General features: G+C 37.3%; 2 protein-coding genes across 2 annotated transcripts; both read right to left on the bottom strand.

The window, feature by feature from the left end:
* Nucleotides 1-1,687: 1,687 nt before the first annotated feature.
* On the bottom strand, nt 1,688-10,742 carry LOC140879785 (protein ACTIVITY OF BC1 COMPLEX KINASE 3, chloroplastic). The gene is made up of 6 exons (XM_073283687.1): nt 10,042-10,742; nt 8,923-9,258; nt 8,211-8,766; nt 7,094-7,280; nt 6,622-6,988; nt 1,688-2,004 (listed from the first exon to the last, which is right to left on the bottom strand). Exons 1-6 carry the CDS (start codon nt 10,591-10,593, stop codon nt 1,876-1,878), a joined length of 2,127 nt encoding a protein of 708 aa, XP_073139788.1. The 5' UTR covers nt 10,594-10,742; the 3' UTR covers nt 1,688-1,875.
* A 648-nt stretch (nt 10,743-11,390) lies between these two features.
* On the bottom strand, nt 11,391-16,203 carry LOC140882555 (uncharacterized). Its single transcript, XM_073288625.1, has 4 exons — nt 15,397-16,203; nt 14,468-14,692; nt 13,953-14,336; nt 11,391-12,269 (listed from the first exon to the last, which is right to left on the bottom strand). The coding sequence occupies exons 1-4, from the start codon at nt 16,024-16,026 to the stop codon at nt 11,793-11,795; spliced, it is 1,716 nt and encodes a 571-aa protein (XP_073144726.1). The 5' UTR covers nt 16,027-16,203; the 3' UTR covers nt 11,391-11,792.
* Between the last annotated feature and the right edge of the window lie 235 nt (nt 16,204-16,438).

Raw genomic sequence — 16,438 nt, 5'->3', positions numbered from 1 at the left:
AAAAACAAAGTTTACAAAAAAGTAATTGTTTATATAAGTGAGACAGAATGATTACCATTACTATTATTAATTGAAATTTTTATTGATGGGTTGATATATAGAGCCGCGTCTCCACCGCTTTAGAGTGTACGTAGTGCAGGCCGCCTTGAATTTGTATTTACATGTTCACAGTCAATGATCCAATCATAAGTCAACTCAATTGTATTCATCTCTATTGTGCTAGAAATATATTCTATAATTATATACAGTATGGTAATTTTAATTATGTAAATTTTAATTTGCATGATAATTAATGAAAATCAAAGATCTGTTATACAATATATGTTTGTGAAAAAACTAGAGCATTATAACTTTATTAGAGTATATTAAAAGATCGCGTGGAAATGTTACCACATTATTTAAGGAAAAAAACAGTACAATATATAGCATAACATATAGCAGAAACTTTTGTTTCAAGTTTTTTTCAATAATAGTTAACACTTTTTCTGTGTAATGTATCATTTATAGGGACTGGTATGAATGAGACACATTTTGGCTTCTAATTTCTTTTTATATATATTGAGCATGGAACATTCAATGAATGGGACATTACATGATAGTTGGTAGAAAATAACATTATAAATATAAAGTAAATTTATAATTATGTTTATTGTCAAATCTAAAAATTGATAAAGTTTCAAAATTCGATACTTTACATAAGTAATATAAATAAAATAATTATTAAGTTACTTTAAACATAAAAAATAATTTATTCACTAACCGATCAAATTTTCATGAAATTTTTTATTAAATAAAATTTAATTATTGAAATACATTCCCTGCTAGATTTAGAGAATATCTATAACTGTTATTATTATTATTATTATTATTATTATTATTATTATTATAGTATTTATAACATTGAAATCTTAAAATTTTGTGTCATTAGTTATTACTAGCATGATTGGGATTCAAATTTATTTTTTATTTTTTATTTTTTTAAAAAATACACTAATATGTTAAAAGATATAAATGAAGATAACAAACATTGACATACACAAGGTTTATATTGACCTCGTGTTTTTTATTCATAAATTTTTTTCATGTACAAATTAGTCCCTTTTAAGGAAAAAATCCTAGGTTCACCCTTGATTATACATTTTTTTCTTATATAAAATATAAGTGGTAGATTTCTCATCTAACCACACAGCTCATACAATAAGATTTGAACGTAAGATTTCATAATTCCTGACATACATTTCAACAAAACAATTTTTCTACAGACTTACTCGGTGCTCCAATTTCACCCTTTTATGATTTGTAGTTAATATTTTATTTAAAAAAAATCCATATACTTGTAGTTCACGCTATGTATATTTTAAAATTCATGCTTGAAAAGACGTGCAAAAACAACATTAAAACTACACAATTATTTAGTGTTGACATTTCATGAAAAATATTTTGAATCGATCTTTATTACAACACTTGGTATCTTATGAAAATTGATAAAGATTATTTTCAAATATGCCCTGGATGCATGACTCTGTAGAGAAGAGTGTTCCATAAGCATCAACAAAATCCATTTTAAAAAGTACTGTAAAGTAAAATTTGAATGTAGAAATGGAAGTAACACAAGTACATAACTACGCATGACAATTGTTTATTAGGAAATCGAAAAATGGATGCATGACACAGAAGAAAAAGCCTATGACGGAGGATCGGAATTCTCTATATATAAGGAAGAGTTTCAATGCCATTCTCATTTTGGAATAGCATTATCAGAATATCATATGTGAGTTTCTGTTTACTTTTTGTATCAGATGAGGTATCGAGCCCCTACCCAGGAAAAGTAATAAATAAAAGAACCAATTTACAAAGGTAATAGTTGGAAAGAAATTACGAAGTGGGAGCAGGATTTGTGGGTGGAGCCCGGAGAACTTGCTGTAGTAAGCGTGCTGCTAGCCGTTGAGTGATTCCACCAACCAAACGCCCTCCCAATCTTCGTGCTCCTGGTTCTTGCAGAACCTGGTTCAATAAATAAGCTTACTGGGTCAGCTCATACAAGAATATACTAGCTTTTCCAAAGCCAAACAACAAAATACTATTTTTCTTCCACCATGGATTGGAATGGGGCTAGCTCATAATACCATATACTATGTCTATGGATCACAGTCCACCTTTTCCCCTTTTGCATCAATCTGCTCTAAGTAGACAATTATTCAGATGAGAAAGAATCTCAAACATCCAATCTTCTATTTTCACCTCCAATCTTACCTTAGACCAAAGTTCAAGAATCATTGGCATATTTCTGGGGGATTGAAATCAAACTAAGTCCTTACACATTGAGTGAAACATATATGTTGGGTTCCACTTCAGGGGACAACCCCTATGGATATACACACAAAACTTGAACCCAATGATGGGATTTATTTTGTAATTATTGACAATGCAATACCTTAGGATGGTTAGGAAGTTGAGTTGATTGACAATAACTAGACCAGATATCTCGGTCCCTGGGATCGTGATTGTTTTTATTTAGTTCTGAAATTCCCTAGGTGTAACGCCCGGAATTATTTAATTTTAATGGGAATATGTAGAGTTTTGATTTAAATTCTAATATTTTTAAATTATTTAGGATTGAAATTGAATGAAATATTTGGATGACCAAATTGCAAATATTGAAGAATAGAGGGGCTAAACTGCAAATAGAAAGGAAGTTATCAGATTTTTAAGTGATTGATAAGCATGTATAAGCATGTATCTTTTGTTCCGGTTACCCGAATTCGATTCCGAAAAGTGTTTTGGAATCCTTGCGACGAGGCCTTCGATTTTATGTAAGTTTTTATGTCTTTCATCATGTTTTGAGAATCCGGAAATGGCATAGATCAGTACGTTTGTTTATGTGTGAGTTTTTAAAGTGTTGTATCTTGTATTTTCAAAACCCAATCGACGAATGGCTATCGATGGTGTTCTTATGCATTCCAGTGTATAATTCGAGCTATATATTTGCTGATATGCTGAGTTTTGATTGATATATAGCTGATAGATGATGTATATATTGGTGAGCTTTGATATAGTTGAGTTTTGGATTGCCGAATTTAGCCGTTACGCTGCCGAACTTATGATTTGAGGCTGTTTTGCTATCGTATGTTGGGCTGAGATATTTATGAGTTGTAGCTGATGTTTGTAAATGTTCTACAATTCATTTCAGATTTTGTTTGAATGCTTTCGAACTCGAGAACGTCAACTTCGAACCGGTAGAGATTTGAAGCAAGGTGTGAAGTTATTCTACAATGGAGTTTGGTTGTTTTTTAATACAGATTTTGATACAAGTTTGATGGTGGTTAATTGTTCAGATTTGGATAGCTAGAAGACATCTTGAAACCATACTTGAAAGGTAAAAGTGGACTTCTAGAGATGATTTGTAGTACCCCGTACCCAAAATCAGTAATTAAGGGATTAATCAATACTAATTAAACAAATTGGGTATCGGACGGATCGGAAGCTCCGATGCTGGATCGAACGTTCCGATCAAGATCGGAAGCTCCGAAGCAGGATCGGAAGCTCCGATGGTATTACGTCAGGCCTGACGTGTGGAAGGATCGGAAGCTCCGATCACCCCTATCCGAAGTCAACCAGTGAGATTTTGACACGTGGCAGATGAGGATGTTCGGAAGCTCCGATGACGGGATCGGAGGTTCCGATCGATGTCTATAAATAGAAGGCCGAGGCTTCACTTTCATTTGCCAATTCCGAGTTTTCCTTTCCATTCTAGTCCTATTGGAGTTGTTCTAGTCTTCTTAGGCTTGACCCGGGGGTCGGCGAGGCGTTCAGGAGACGCAACGGAGTTGTGCCCTAGTTCTGGAGGTATCGACATCAAAGGGCTAACGACGGACGAAGGTATAGTTTTTGCTTCCTAAAAAAATTTAGGAGTATGCAATAGCCTAGTTAAGGCTTTTAGAGCACTATAATGACAGTGATATCATTTGTCAGTGTAGAGCAGACTATAGGCGTGGACCTAGAGTTGGTAGAGCTTGCACTGATTTGAGGTACGACAGTACTGTTCGAGATATCCTGACTAAGTATGCATGTATTATGTGACTGCATGATTTATATGTCATTGATTTATGCTGCATTCATTTGCATATTGAGCTATCTCCTTCGAGATGTCTATTAGTAGGGTTGTACCCTATCTTGTTAGTGGATGGACTTTCATCGATTTGGGTCCGGCATATCCACTCGAATTTCGGTATGGGAGCCACCTCCTGAAGCGACGCCACAACGTGCTACATACCAGGGTCCGATCTGTCTCTGTATCTGATCTTTGACCTCGAGTTATAGGGAGTTCACTTTGCATGCATGCATACTCATATTCTCGTGCTGAGTGTTTTATGCTCACGTCTCGGACTCTGTATTTATGGACACTCTATTCCATGGGGCAGGTTGGCGATTGGACGAGGCAGGTGGTTCCAAGAGGGGCTAGGCAGTGGTTGGCCAGCAGGAGCTTCGCCTAGGTTTTAATTCTGTTATTATTGGATTGATACAGCTTTCGATATGGTTGTATAATCTATTTGGATATTTACACATTCCTTGTCTTGGGATTGTAATTTGTGTAAATGTTTCCGCAGTTTATTCTGATTTCTGTTAATTAAGTTAATTGCATGCCTAAGTTCTGTTTAAGTAGGTGATCCAGGTAAGGGGTACTACATGATTTGTATTGAGTTCCCTAAATCACATACGTATTTGATTATTTGCTCTTATGTGTTTTATGTGACTTGTTGATGGAGTATATGATGTTAATGAATGTTATATTGATATTATATGTTGCATTCATCATGTGAGACTTACTCCTTGATTTTGAAATGAACGGAAGCGTTCTAATAGACGATTTCAGGAACTATATATGTATGGCCTGGGTGGTTGAGTTAGCCTAGCGTCTGACTTAGATGTATGGTTACTTCAAAGTCTAGAGAAGTAAGATAAGTAGCCCCACCTCGATCGGGAGAGTCGGTGGTTTAGTTACGATATCTTCTTCTCGGGATCCCAACCGATGAAATGAGAGATTCTTTGAGAGTAACCTGTTTTAAAGCATACATTGTATTTTATTTTATATCATGAGCTTGATATATATAAAGTGATTGCATGTTAGTTGCTTTTACTGGGAAATATGTTTCTCACCGGAATTATCCGGCTGTTGTCGTGTTTGTATGTGTGCATGACAACAGGTGGTTTAGGAACAGGGCAAAGACGAGCTTGATGAATCGAGATTTGAGAGATTAGAGTGATGATCCGGTATAGCAGTCAAGTTGCTGTCACCTTTATGTTAAGAACAAGAGTTTGAGTTGTATAGTTGTTAGACTTGAATCTTGTCTACTTTACTATATAAGTTGATCTTATGTTTAGAGTTGGAGTTGTATAAATGATAGACTTGAACTTATATCTAGAGTGTATGCTATTCTAGCTTGTATAACACTTGATCTTATGGTGTTATTGTATAGCAATGGCATTGTAGTTGACATGAGGTTGATTATGATATAGTCTTGTTAATGACTCCTCTACCTTCTTTGATGATGTTTCTTGGACTTGGATAGATTGTGCTTGGAGTATTGAAGGAGGGATCAGCAGCTGAGTTTTCTGTTTTTTTTTCTGGCTGTTTGGCCTGCGCGCAGCTGAGTTTTCTGTTTTTTTTTCTGGCTGTTTGGCCTGCTCGCGCGCGCGCAGGCCAAGCCAAGCCATGGGGCCGCTGCCCCATTGAACTGCGCCCGCGCGAGGGGTGCTCCCCACGCGCACGCAGGTCACCTTTACAAAAAAAAAAAAAAAAAAATTTAGGCTTTTGATCTTAGCCTTAATCCTTGAACCTTGGACTATTATCATGATTTGAGAGCTTAAGAACCGGGTCGTCACACCAGGTGATGCTCATTTTTCAGCTGTGGTTCATTAATTCGAAATTTCTCTTCCCTTGGTATTGTGGTTCATACACAGACATTGTCAAATATAATAAATGCTGTTTATACCGGGTGAGAATATGACAGCGATCTATAATAGGTTACTGCGTCTCATTTGATTTCACAAAAAAATAAAAAGAACTAAAATATAGGTCTTGATCCAATTTAAAGTCTAAATAGGACGTAGCAGGACATATAAGTTGTGAGCTAATTAGGGCCCAGAATATCGTGCGACAACTAAGATCTTAACATTCCCATCCCCTGGAGGCTGGAGGTCATTTGCAATGATAATGCACCTAATCTTACATTATTTTGAATTTGATGCCTAATGCAAAGATCATTGTCATATAAAATTCTCACTTTGCAATGATGATTTGAACCTTTTGGGAAAAATCTGCTAATTACTTGGCTGATTTCCCTATAGGGGCATGGATTAGTTCCAGAAATCATTATGTTTGTGACAAGCTGCTATATATCACATACAAGCTCAAGTTTAAGGGGGTGTGCCATAGTTTTTTTTTATTATAAAAGTTAATCAGAGCTTGACTATTTGAATTACCTCTCACGGTGGATTAACCATACATGAATGTTATTACCCAACACTGATGTTAGTGATGACAAATGTAATGATACCGAGACTTACTTCAGGGAGGTATTGCAGTTTATGTGAAGTAAAAAAGAAATGATATATTCTAACCTGAAGTATGGGCTGCAAAATACTTGGATCGAAATTATTTGAGGATTGTAGAAGTGCCCATATTCTGAATACCTGTGCCCTAAGCTCCAGCATACTTTCCTGTTCAGCAATGTTCATTGCAAATGGACTGGTTGCATTAGGATTATAGATAAGAGACCGTACAAGATCGGGCATAGAGTTGTATGATTCAAGCACAGAACCCAGGACAATAGCTTCAGTGGCGCGAACAGCTTCTTTAATTACTAAAACCCTCAGCTCTTCACCATCAGCACCCAACAATAGTTTGAGAACAGGTTGCAAAGCATCTTTGGCAGAGAAATCTCGGTCTTTCTTCCCTTGGACTAGCAAGTTTTCAAGTCTATTCCACCTGTCACAAACAATGAACATAAGCTTCTAATTCTGCCAATGACTCGGGAGAATACTGAATAGCATATACACTACACCAGAACCGAACAATTTAAACTATACATGCCTGAATCTCCCATCCTTGAAAAGTAACTCAATAAGTGCATCTCTCAGATATGGATTAGGATCTGTAAGAAGCCTTTTAGCAAAATAAGGATATGACGCAGCCAGCACCTTGAAATTAGGGTCAGCATATAGAGCTAAACCTTCTAGAACAGTGAGAGACCTCAAAATCAAGGCATAATAGGCTGGCACTGCAAAAAGTAGAAATAACAATCAGAAACGGAGATGAAAGTATAATAGCTGTAGATAACCTTTGAATTTTGTGATTAAACAACCTAGCACCAGAACTCTTTAAGCTAACATAAATTGCTAGACAGATTTCTAATTTACAAACCGGTGAAATATGACCTGATTTCAAAACAGCATTTATAACGATGAACAGCTGCTACAGATTATATATGTACTACAGACAAGTGACAAGAATAACACCGTATAAACATGGATGAATACAGCCTCCTTTACTATGATAGAATGTGTCTAGATCTTTGCTAGTCTGGACTTCATACTCTTTGCTTTGAGGCAAGGATTTATCAGAAGATTATGCCCTAGGCTATCAAATGAATGCATACCCATAAACACAAGCCACATTTAAGCATACAAAAGAACAGCCAAATACAAAAACTTCCTTCAACTCATCATCTCAGAATTATAAATTTTTTGATGCAACGGTTTCAGTCCATCAGCAGCTGTATTCAGACATCGAATAGCTATTTGAGTTCTATCAGGAGTCTAAATCTAGTACATTGAACAATTAATGTTTTCAGGGATTTTTTTGCAGCAATGATGAACAATGTTTTTTCTTCAAGCCAATTTTCACTAATATTAATCCATATTTAAAATATAAATCAAACCAGCACTCATTTTTTGGAAACAACATTCTCAGTTATTGTTCATCAGCCAGGAAACCGTGGCTGAAGATAGCTTTCTACATCATTATGGCACAAATACTCTCCTCTATTTTCCCATACTTAAATCCTTTCATTCCTTCTGGCAATCAACTTTTCAAAAAATATATAGCCTAAAAGTTTCTTCCTCTGCATAAAGTAGGACAATGTTCTCACATAGACTTGACCTATCAAATGCAGTCAACATAGATGATTTCAACGAAAGTAAGCCCTTACCGTTGAAAGGATATTGATACAAGACAGCACCCAAACCATCCACAATGGTTTTAAAGTTGAGCTCACTGACAGTTGAATTTAGAGCATCATCAAAGAAGTTCCTCAGCGCTGGTACAATAGGAGATACATCTACATCAGGGGACAAAAAGTCTAAAACATAATAATCACGTGCCATAGCTTCGTAGTCTCGATTAACCATGTGCACAACATGACCAATTATCGCAGATCTTGCTTGTTCAGGAGTTTCACTCATCATTCCAAAATCAAGAAAAGCAAGCTTCCCATCAGGTGTTGCTAAGAGGTTCCCTGGATGAGGATCAGCATGAAAATAGCCATACTCAAGCAGCTGCCTAAGACTGCATTGAATACCAGTGTTTACCAGATCCAGAACTTTGAGCCCCTGCCTCTCTATGGCATCTTGCTCATTTAGTTTGACCCCTTCAACCCACTCCATAGTTAGCACCTTTCCACTCGTGTAGTCCCAGAAAATATCTGGAACAAGAACGTCTTCTTTGTCGGCATACAACTTTTTAAATCTCCTTGCATTTTGACCCTCCTGCATAGACCTGTCAAAATTAACATTCAAACCTACTAGCTTTCTAGCTCATGCAACTAAATGAAGGGCATAGGGTGTATCCTAATAGGCACCATGCGCAATATTGCTACAAACTTGATGAGCTTCAAGGAAATAGAAATAATCTAAAAAACTAACCTGCACATAATTGAGTTCTTGGTAAACTCTTCTAGCGAACTCGTCTATAAGAGCGACAACATCACTTGAAATTATATCAACATACTTATTTATAAGAAATCCTAAACCTCGTATCAGGTAAAAATCTAGCCCTATCGCTGCTTCGATACCAGGTCTTTGCACCTTCACAGCAACAATCTGCCCGGATATCTTCAGCCGTGCCTTGTAAACTTGGCCTAGACTGGCAGCAGCAATTGGAGATGCGGATATTAATGAGTAGACAGAATCAAGTGGACATCCCAATTCTTTCTCAATACATGAAAATGCTTCTGCATCTGGAAATGTCGGTAATGCATCCTACTCCAACAACAGAAAGGAAATCAAAACAATTTAATCAACTTCACAACAGTATCAGGTAACGCCTAAGTTATAGTGTCCCAATTCTAGTACTTCGCAAGTCAACAACAGGAAAAATATACAAGTTAATGAGACTGCAATTCGAAAATGTGATGGCTCTAAGTTGCATTATTGACGCTTGGAGAAATAGACAGATTTTGGTTCTAAGCTGAAGACTGCAAGACTTCCAGGCAAAAACGGCAGTTTGTGGAAGCTAAGTTACGCATTGATTTTCTTTAATGTTTCCCCCCTTAAAACCCACTTGATGATCTTGAACTTAAATATTATTATTTCAAGGATTTTGTCGGACACTAAATAAAGTGGTTCAAATAATTGTTTAGAAAATTATAATTTGACTAGAAATGTATGCGCTTATAAGACATTATAATGAATCTCTTTCAACATGAAGCAAGTTCACTTGTATCCTTGGCTTGTGGAGAAAAGAGGAGGAAACTTCATAAAACATTTCTTAACATAGAGGATCAATTAGATGAATTAGTACCTATACCTGCTTTTGCAATAGAAAGTTACAATCATTGTGCCAAAAGCATACAACTTTCTATGAGCATTTCATACAACAGTAATAAAAAAATCAATGGCATCTTTCACCCCACTAACGGAAGACAATCCTGATCAATGCATCCTCACTTCAAAATATACCAGTTGATAGTTCAAATCTGATTAGTCACTACCCATAAAAAAATTTGATAAACCAACATGAACTGTAAATGAAATACACGGTACCTGCAACTGAGAAAGCTCCTCGAGATATATGGGCGGGCACAAATCTGGCCTCGTGGACAAGCCCTGACCGATTTTGACAAAAGTAGGTCCCAATCTGGTGCAAGTCTTTCTGAGCTCAACAGCCCGCAATCTTTGGTTCCTATCAAGCAGGCCGTTGACTCGGTCGAGCCACAGATTCAGACCAAATGCACCCACTCCTGCGAAAACCTCCAGCGCCCTGCCCACCACCTGGATCGGTCGGGAGCCATACATACGGGTCAAATCTTCTGGGCTGTAGACAGAAGCATTAACGGCACGGGCCATCGCCCTGGCTTCTGCTTGCATATCATCAGCTCGGTCTCTGGAAAGAGCTGCGGAAGTGGAGGAGTCATCTCTCACACGAAGGACAACAGAAGCAGCAGCATTCTCCCCGCCTCCGCCTCTGAGGGCAGGCACGGGTCTCGACTTCTCCACCAGCGCGGCTCTCGGCGGTCTAGCTTTCCACGTCGGTGTCCTGCTATTCAAACTGGTGGCACCCCCGCAGCAAGCCACGGTGATTGAGGTGGAATTCATGGGCCAAGGAGCGACGGGGAATTTCCTCCTATCTTCTTTCTTTCTCCTCTTCAAATGAATATTAAAAATAGTTAGCAAGTTGATAGTTGTTTACCATAAAAATCTGCGCCACAACATATCTCAGCACGCAACTATTTTCGACCCAACATGAAATTCAATCCACCTCTCCTCCAAATTGAGATTCATTTCGATTAATTTTGATTATTTTTTTTTTATTTCTTTCGTTTTTTTAACGGCGTAACCACTAAAAATTGAAATGAATTTAAATTTTAATAATAATTGTGACACCAAAATGACCATCTAATTCTATTATCAAAAATCCAATAGAAACATCGTCCTAACAATATAAATTTTGATATTCGGATATTTCGATATCACGTTAAAAAAAACACTCAAAACGCATTATGGGTCAGTGAAAATATATGTGTTATATGAAATATATGTTTGTGCTCAACGATATATACCGAAGATTTTTATTCGAATGACAGAATAGACCCATTTTTTTTAAATCGGTTTATTTGCCACTTGGGTGTTTCCTTTTATCCTAATTTCAACTATTTGGGCTCGTCTTTCTGGGACTATACACACATGTCATTTACATATTCTTTAGATAGTACTTTCTGCAAGTTCCTTTATTTGAATTAAATCATTACATTTTCACCAACTAACATTGTTTAGATATAAGCCAAAAACATAAGGTAAGAATAACGTGATGACTTTAGTTTTTTTTTTTTTTTCCCCGGATATTAGGAAATCAACACGAGTAATCCAAAAGGATAAACATGTACTGCATGAAGCTATACTCTTTATTCTGCATATATAACATCATTGCACAATCTTTGAAAAATTTCTTGTTCCGGTAACATGGCCAGGAACACATATCCAATGTGCAAGGCATCCAAAAACTCTGGAAACAATCTAATTTAAGACTCAGAAATTTCAAAAACAAAAATGCATACAGAGTGGAGCAAGATTAACTTTCTCCGGTTTTTCTTTCTTCCAGAAATCTTCAAATCCACGGGCTAATGCTATAGTATATTCAAAAGTTTTTCTTCCGAGGTGTAGACAACATGATTTTTTGACATGTATTTGATTTTCCATCTTGGGTAACTTTCCTCAAAGTCTCAGCGATGCATCTTGAGCAAGAAAGAGTAATATCTCAGGAAGGAATGAGAGAAACCCAAAAACCAATCGAAGCACTAATTAGCCTGGAAATCCAAGAAGAGGTGCAGTTTTTGTAGAAGAAGCTCATGTGTTCCATACAGAGGCTTACTGCTTATGATCCAATCCTTCTCAAGACCTCCCGCTTTGCCACTATTCAGCATCTCATCGTGAAAAGCAGAAATGATTAGATAAATCGAACTTCTCAAAATATCAGCCAATGCATACGCTTTGGCATAAACAGGGCTGCCTCTTACTTTTCCCATGGTACTACCCGTTGACTCTCTTCTCCGTGTGTTCATGGTTGCCCATCTGATGCCATTAGGACTCATGAGATCATGCGCGGATGGTATGTTGGTCTTCTTCCCAATGAGAGTTTCAACAGCTAACAAACTAGATAGCAATGTTGAGATCACAGCAGTATTGCTCCCTGAGAGTTGAGCAACACCAAACCTGTCCTCTTTGTGTGATCGTGCAGTCAACGAGGCAACAATTCGAGCACACCATGAACAAAGCTGAAAATAGTCGGCAACAAATTAGCTTCATTTCCCCTTTAAGGAAGTTGGGGAACATTTAAAGACAAATATCAATTGAAGCAATTACCAGTTCACCCTTTTTTTTCCAATGAAATTCCAAATTATGCAATGATACAGGACAGATAGTATGTTTGCTTAATTTTTTTAAAAAAATCTTACAAATTACTGTGTCGAGTTCTAGAGTTTCATAGACCAATTTTAGACAATAATAAGAAGAAAAATAAATTTTTCAAAAAAAAAAAAGAAAATTAACGCTTTGCAATTGCGGCAACAAGCTGCAAGTTATCACGTATTTCTTTCTTATCTTATCCGACTCAACTTGCTGTTTCAGCATCGCTGAACCTTCCATACAGATACTAAAATTTCCACAGTTTAAATGTGACTCAAAAGTTTGCTATGCTATGCTATGCCCACACACTATAAGGTCAGTAGAATAATTTATCCAGTAACCCATGCTAATATTGAATGTGTAAATTAGTAAATAAGAGGGGTATCAACATTGATGCAATCAAAACGAGTAGTGTTGGTCAGGGGAGCTAACTAATGATCCAATCAAGTTCAAGGGAACTAAATATCCAAATGTTTAGCAATCTTTATGCTTAGATATGTTGATCAGGTTTCCTGGGTGCTGAATAATAAACTCTTTAAGAGTTACTAAACATAGGCTTGATTAAGTTGGATAGGATGGCTTAATCCTTCATTTGCTGTGAAGGATGCAGCCCAAAATTCTTTGTCCATGCCTGTGTATAATGGATAAATGCATCTCGTTATCTCCAATGCACTCCTCCCACATATCACCTAGCTCCACAGTTGACTGTGCTATTCCTCAAGCCAACCTTTAAGTTATATACCCCTCAGTCCTCCACCATTCACACTTGGAAACTTGTTGATGTGACACAAAATCACTTGTGATGCAAAATGAAAGGGAGTAGACGAATGAGAGGGAAGAGAGACGAGGAGAAAAGGGGAGCAAGGTTGTAAAATTAAACCCAAATGCTGGACTGGCATTGGGGAAGGAGAGCCAAAGACGAGCAGATAAGCTAAAAAGGGCTGGCAAAGGACAAGTGCTGCAGCTGCAGGGGTAGATAGTGGAAAGGGAGGGAGAGGGAGAGGGAGAGGAGAAGGAGCAAGGAAGTAGCGTAGCTTGGAGTTAGCAGTTGTACAGCCGCAAGGTGATGCAAAGATGATGGAAAAATGAAAGGATTGTCACTCCGATGATATACATGTCAATCATCCTATCTTCAAACGCATGTATGAAATATGTTAATAATTATCACCTATGATTTTTTTCTCTACCAAAATCAAAGCATTTATTATCGATAAAAAATCAATCCATTATACCACCAGCCACTAAGTGCGGCCTTTGAGTTCCTAGTTCTACTAAAACCAGCTAATTTAATCAGAAGCCCAGTGTGGCTCCATAACTCTAAAATTTCAGAGTGCTCAAGGTTGAATGTTATACTTGAAAAGCGGATAGAAATATAGAATATATAGCACAAGACAGCAAATTCCAAATAAATAAATATGATCTGATCAAGCATCTTCACCATTAGCAAACAATTTATTCCTTGATAGTTCATGATCCTATAATTCAGAACTTGGATAATGATGTTATCACTTGATGAGCAACTTGAGCATGATCCGAAAACATTGATATCGTACCTGGGAGTCATAAAATGATTCTGAAAGTCTCAAAACCACAAGCTGGTTGGTTGGCGAAGTCAACTGATACGACAACTGCAGAGAGTTACCAGCTGATGAGCTCTCTAGACCTTCAGCAAGTTTTTTAGTGAAGTTTTCCAGAGGCCCCAAGCATGCAGATATAATTCTTTTATAAGTTTCACCGGTTTCCTCAAAGAATGCAGCTCGACGCCATGTATCAACATTATTCTCACACAACATACAGAGATCAAGATAAGCAAGATATTGCAAAAGAGACTTTGGCGTGCTTTCGTCAAGTGTCACTAGAAGTTGCTCACTTGGATTTGTTTCTGCGGCGGCTGATCCTTTTGGAGGTGCAAATACAAACCTCTTCGTATGAAGCACCTGTAGAGAAACACCATGGTTAATAGACTAAGTAACAAGAAAAGTCAAACTAGAAGCATTGAAGGATTTATAAGGGTTCAAACGGTATCACAAAACAGATGTAGGAACAATGAGCTAGTTGGCGAAGAAACCTGGTGTAGGTGGTCACTCAATTCCCAACAAAAAATCATTAGAAAACTTCCAAAATAGAATATAATCTGTTCCACAACAAACTTTCTCCCAGAGGCTTGGCTTCTGTACTCAGCAGGCAGGAAAAATGCCAGTGAAGCCGATAATAAGTAACCAGCAGCTGAAAACCTTAAAGCTCGTCCAACAGCTAGAGGAAGCCCCATCTTAAAGCTAAAGAAAGGAGGGCGCTGTAGACACAAGCAGATGGATCAGTATATTGCATTAAACGAGACAATATTTCTCAATCTCTGGAAATGGATATCATATATGAGAGGCAATACATAATCAATGTTACAGAATGTTCAGGATAGTCAAACCTCGAAGTTAGATTTTATAATATGGTAAATAACTATTGATAGCAGATAATGGATATGGCTAACAGTTTTTGTTTCCGCGAAGGAATATACTAATACTCTTAGTAAAACTAACTGAGTGGAACAAACTACATTCATCCATTTGAATTGTTAGAGGGCGTCACACAGAACTATGGGTAATTTCTTTTAACATTGAACAATCCTCCCACATCATTATAATTATTTCATGTTCAAAAAACATAATAATGATACTCCCACAATTCTCCACAAACGAATTTCAATACATAAAGCATAATGAAACATGTAATAGATGTCTATATATAATCTGCTCTCTAATCTTCACTTTTTGAATCACAAAGTCCTAATTCATCTGGCTCAGGTTTCCTCATCGATAACATTTTGAGATACGCTGTCACATTCATGGCAAGCTCCGTGAGAGATTGTTCTAGGATCTTTAATCTAACCCATACCCCAAGACAATATCAAGGGAATTCATTTAGTTTTGCAAGTTTTCTGTTTGGCATACTGACAAAAAAAAAATACAAAGAAATGATTGGAGATAAGGAAACAGCGGATACCTGAATAATCGGGAAGCGCAAAACCCACCGTTGCTTATAAACATAATGCAACGCATAAAACAAGCCCATCATAAAACCTCTAAACCCCAAATTCCCAACCAACCCAGCTCTCTGAGTCTTAGACCTTGACTGTAGATGATAAACATCGCAACCCCAGCAGATGCAAATGGCAAACAATGCCCCCGCAACGGCGAACACGCTCACGAACAAAGCAAAGCTCAACCAAACTCTCAACTTCTTCCTCAATTCTGAAGAATTTTGACTGCCGGGAACAAAAACAAGGCGGAGCAAGGCAAGAGAAACATCGATGGGCGAAGCTGAGGGAAGGAAATGAGGAGAGGAAAGGAAAAAGATGGAGATGGAAATAAGGAGGAGGGAAAAGTGGATGGCGAGGAATGAAAGCAAGGACAGAAAAGTGGGAGTAAAAGGTTTGGGTGTGAAGGGGGAAAGGAAAATGGTCTTAAAGATGAAGAATATGCAAGTAGATTGAAGAAATTGCCAGATTAAGAAGCTAAAGAAGCGGTCTTTGATTATGGTGATACGGGTTCCTCCTCCTCCTCCTCCTCCACCGCCGCCGCCGCCGTCCTTGTCTTTGAAAAACGTGCGTTCGATGGCGGCGGAGATTGGCATAATGGCGAGGGTTGGAAGTGCAGCAGCGCGTGTGTTACCGCCAGGCAATGGAGTTTTCCGTTTAGGGGTTTTTTGCAAATTCAGCTCTACTTCTCAACGATGAAGTCAAGTCGGAATGATTTCAAATTTCCTTTCTATTTTCCTTTTTTTTTTGGAAAATAAAAAAATTTTGAAACGGCCTTTTTCGTGTCGTCGCCTCGTCGGTCTTCTTTGAGTTTAAAATCGGTACTTAAATTATTTGTCGGAGATTAATAGAGATACTTATTTATATCGACCCCTTTTATTATTATATCGTAATTACCCAGTTTTGTTAATTACTTAAATAACAAAAAAAAATGCTAACCAAAATTTTAAAATAAATAAATAAATAAAAAGTTAAAAGGGGCCAAGCCGCTTGAAAATTTGGGTATTT

Source organism: Henckelia pumila, chromosome 2 (assembly GCF_033568475.1).
Source record: "Henckelia pumila isolate YLH828 chromosome 2, ASM3356847v2, whole genome shotgun sequence".
In the NCBI taxonomy this organism is placed as follows: domain Eukaryota; kingdom Viridiplantae; phylum Streptophyta; class Magnoliopsida; order Lamiales; family Gesneriaceae; genus Henckelia; species Henckelia pumila.
This window is presented reverse-complemented; position numbering and strand designations above follow the sequence as displayed.

Bases quoted from the DNA above. Each gene is read 5' to 3' on its own strand.
- LOC140882555 (XM_073288625.1), bottom strand. From the start codon at position 16,026: ATGCCAATCTCCGCCGCCATCGAACGCACGTTTTTCAAAGACAAGGAC. The intron at 14,693-15,396 runs GTATCCGCTGTT...TTGTGTCTACAG, and splicing joins TGCGCTTCCCGATTATTCAG to CGCCCTCCTTTCTTTAGCTT. The intron at 14,337-14,467 runs GTTTCTTCGCCA...GTTTCTCTACAG, and splicing joins TGAGTGACCACCTACACCAG to GTGCTTCATACGAAGAGGTT.
- LOC140879785 (XM_073283687.1), bottom strand. From the start codon at position 10,593: ATGAATTCCACCTCAATCACCGTGGCTTGCTGCGGGGGTGCCACCAGT. The intron at 9,259-10,041 runs GTACCGTGTATT...TTGTTGGAGTAG, and splicing joins AGGAGCTTTCTCAGTTGCAG to GATGCATTACCGACATTTCC. The intron at 6,989-7,093 runs GCATGTATAGTT...TGTTTGTGACAG, and splicing joins TTCAAGGATGGGAGATTCAG to GTGGAATAGACTTGAAAACT.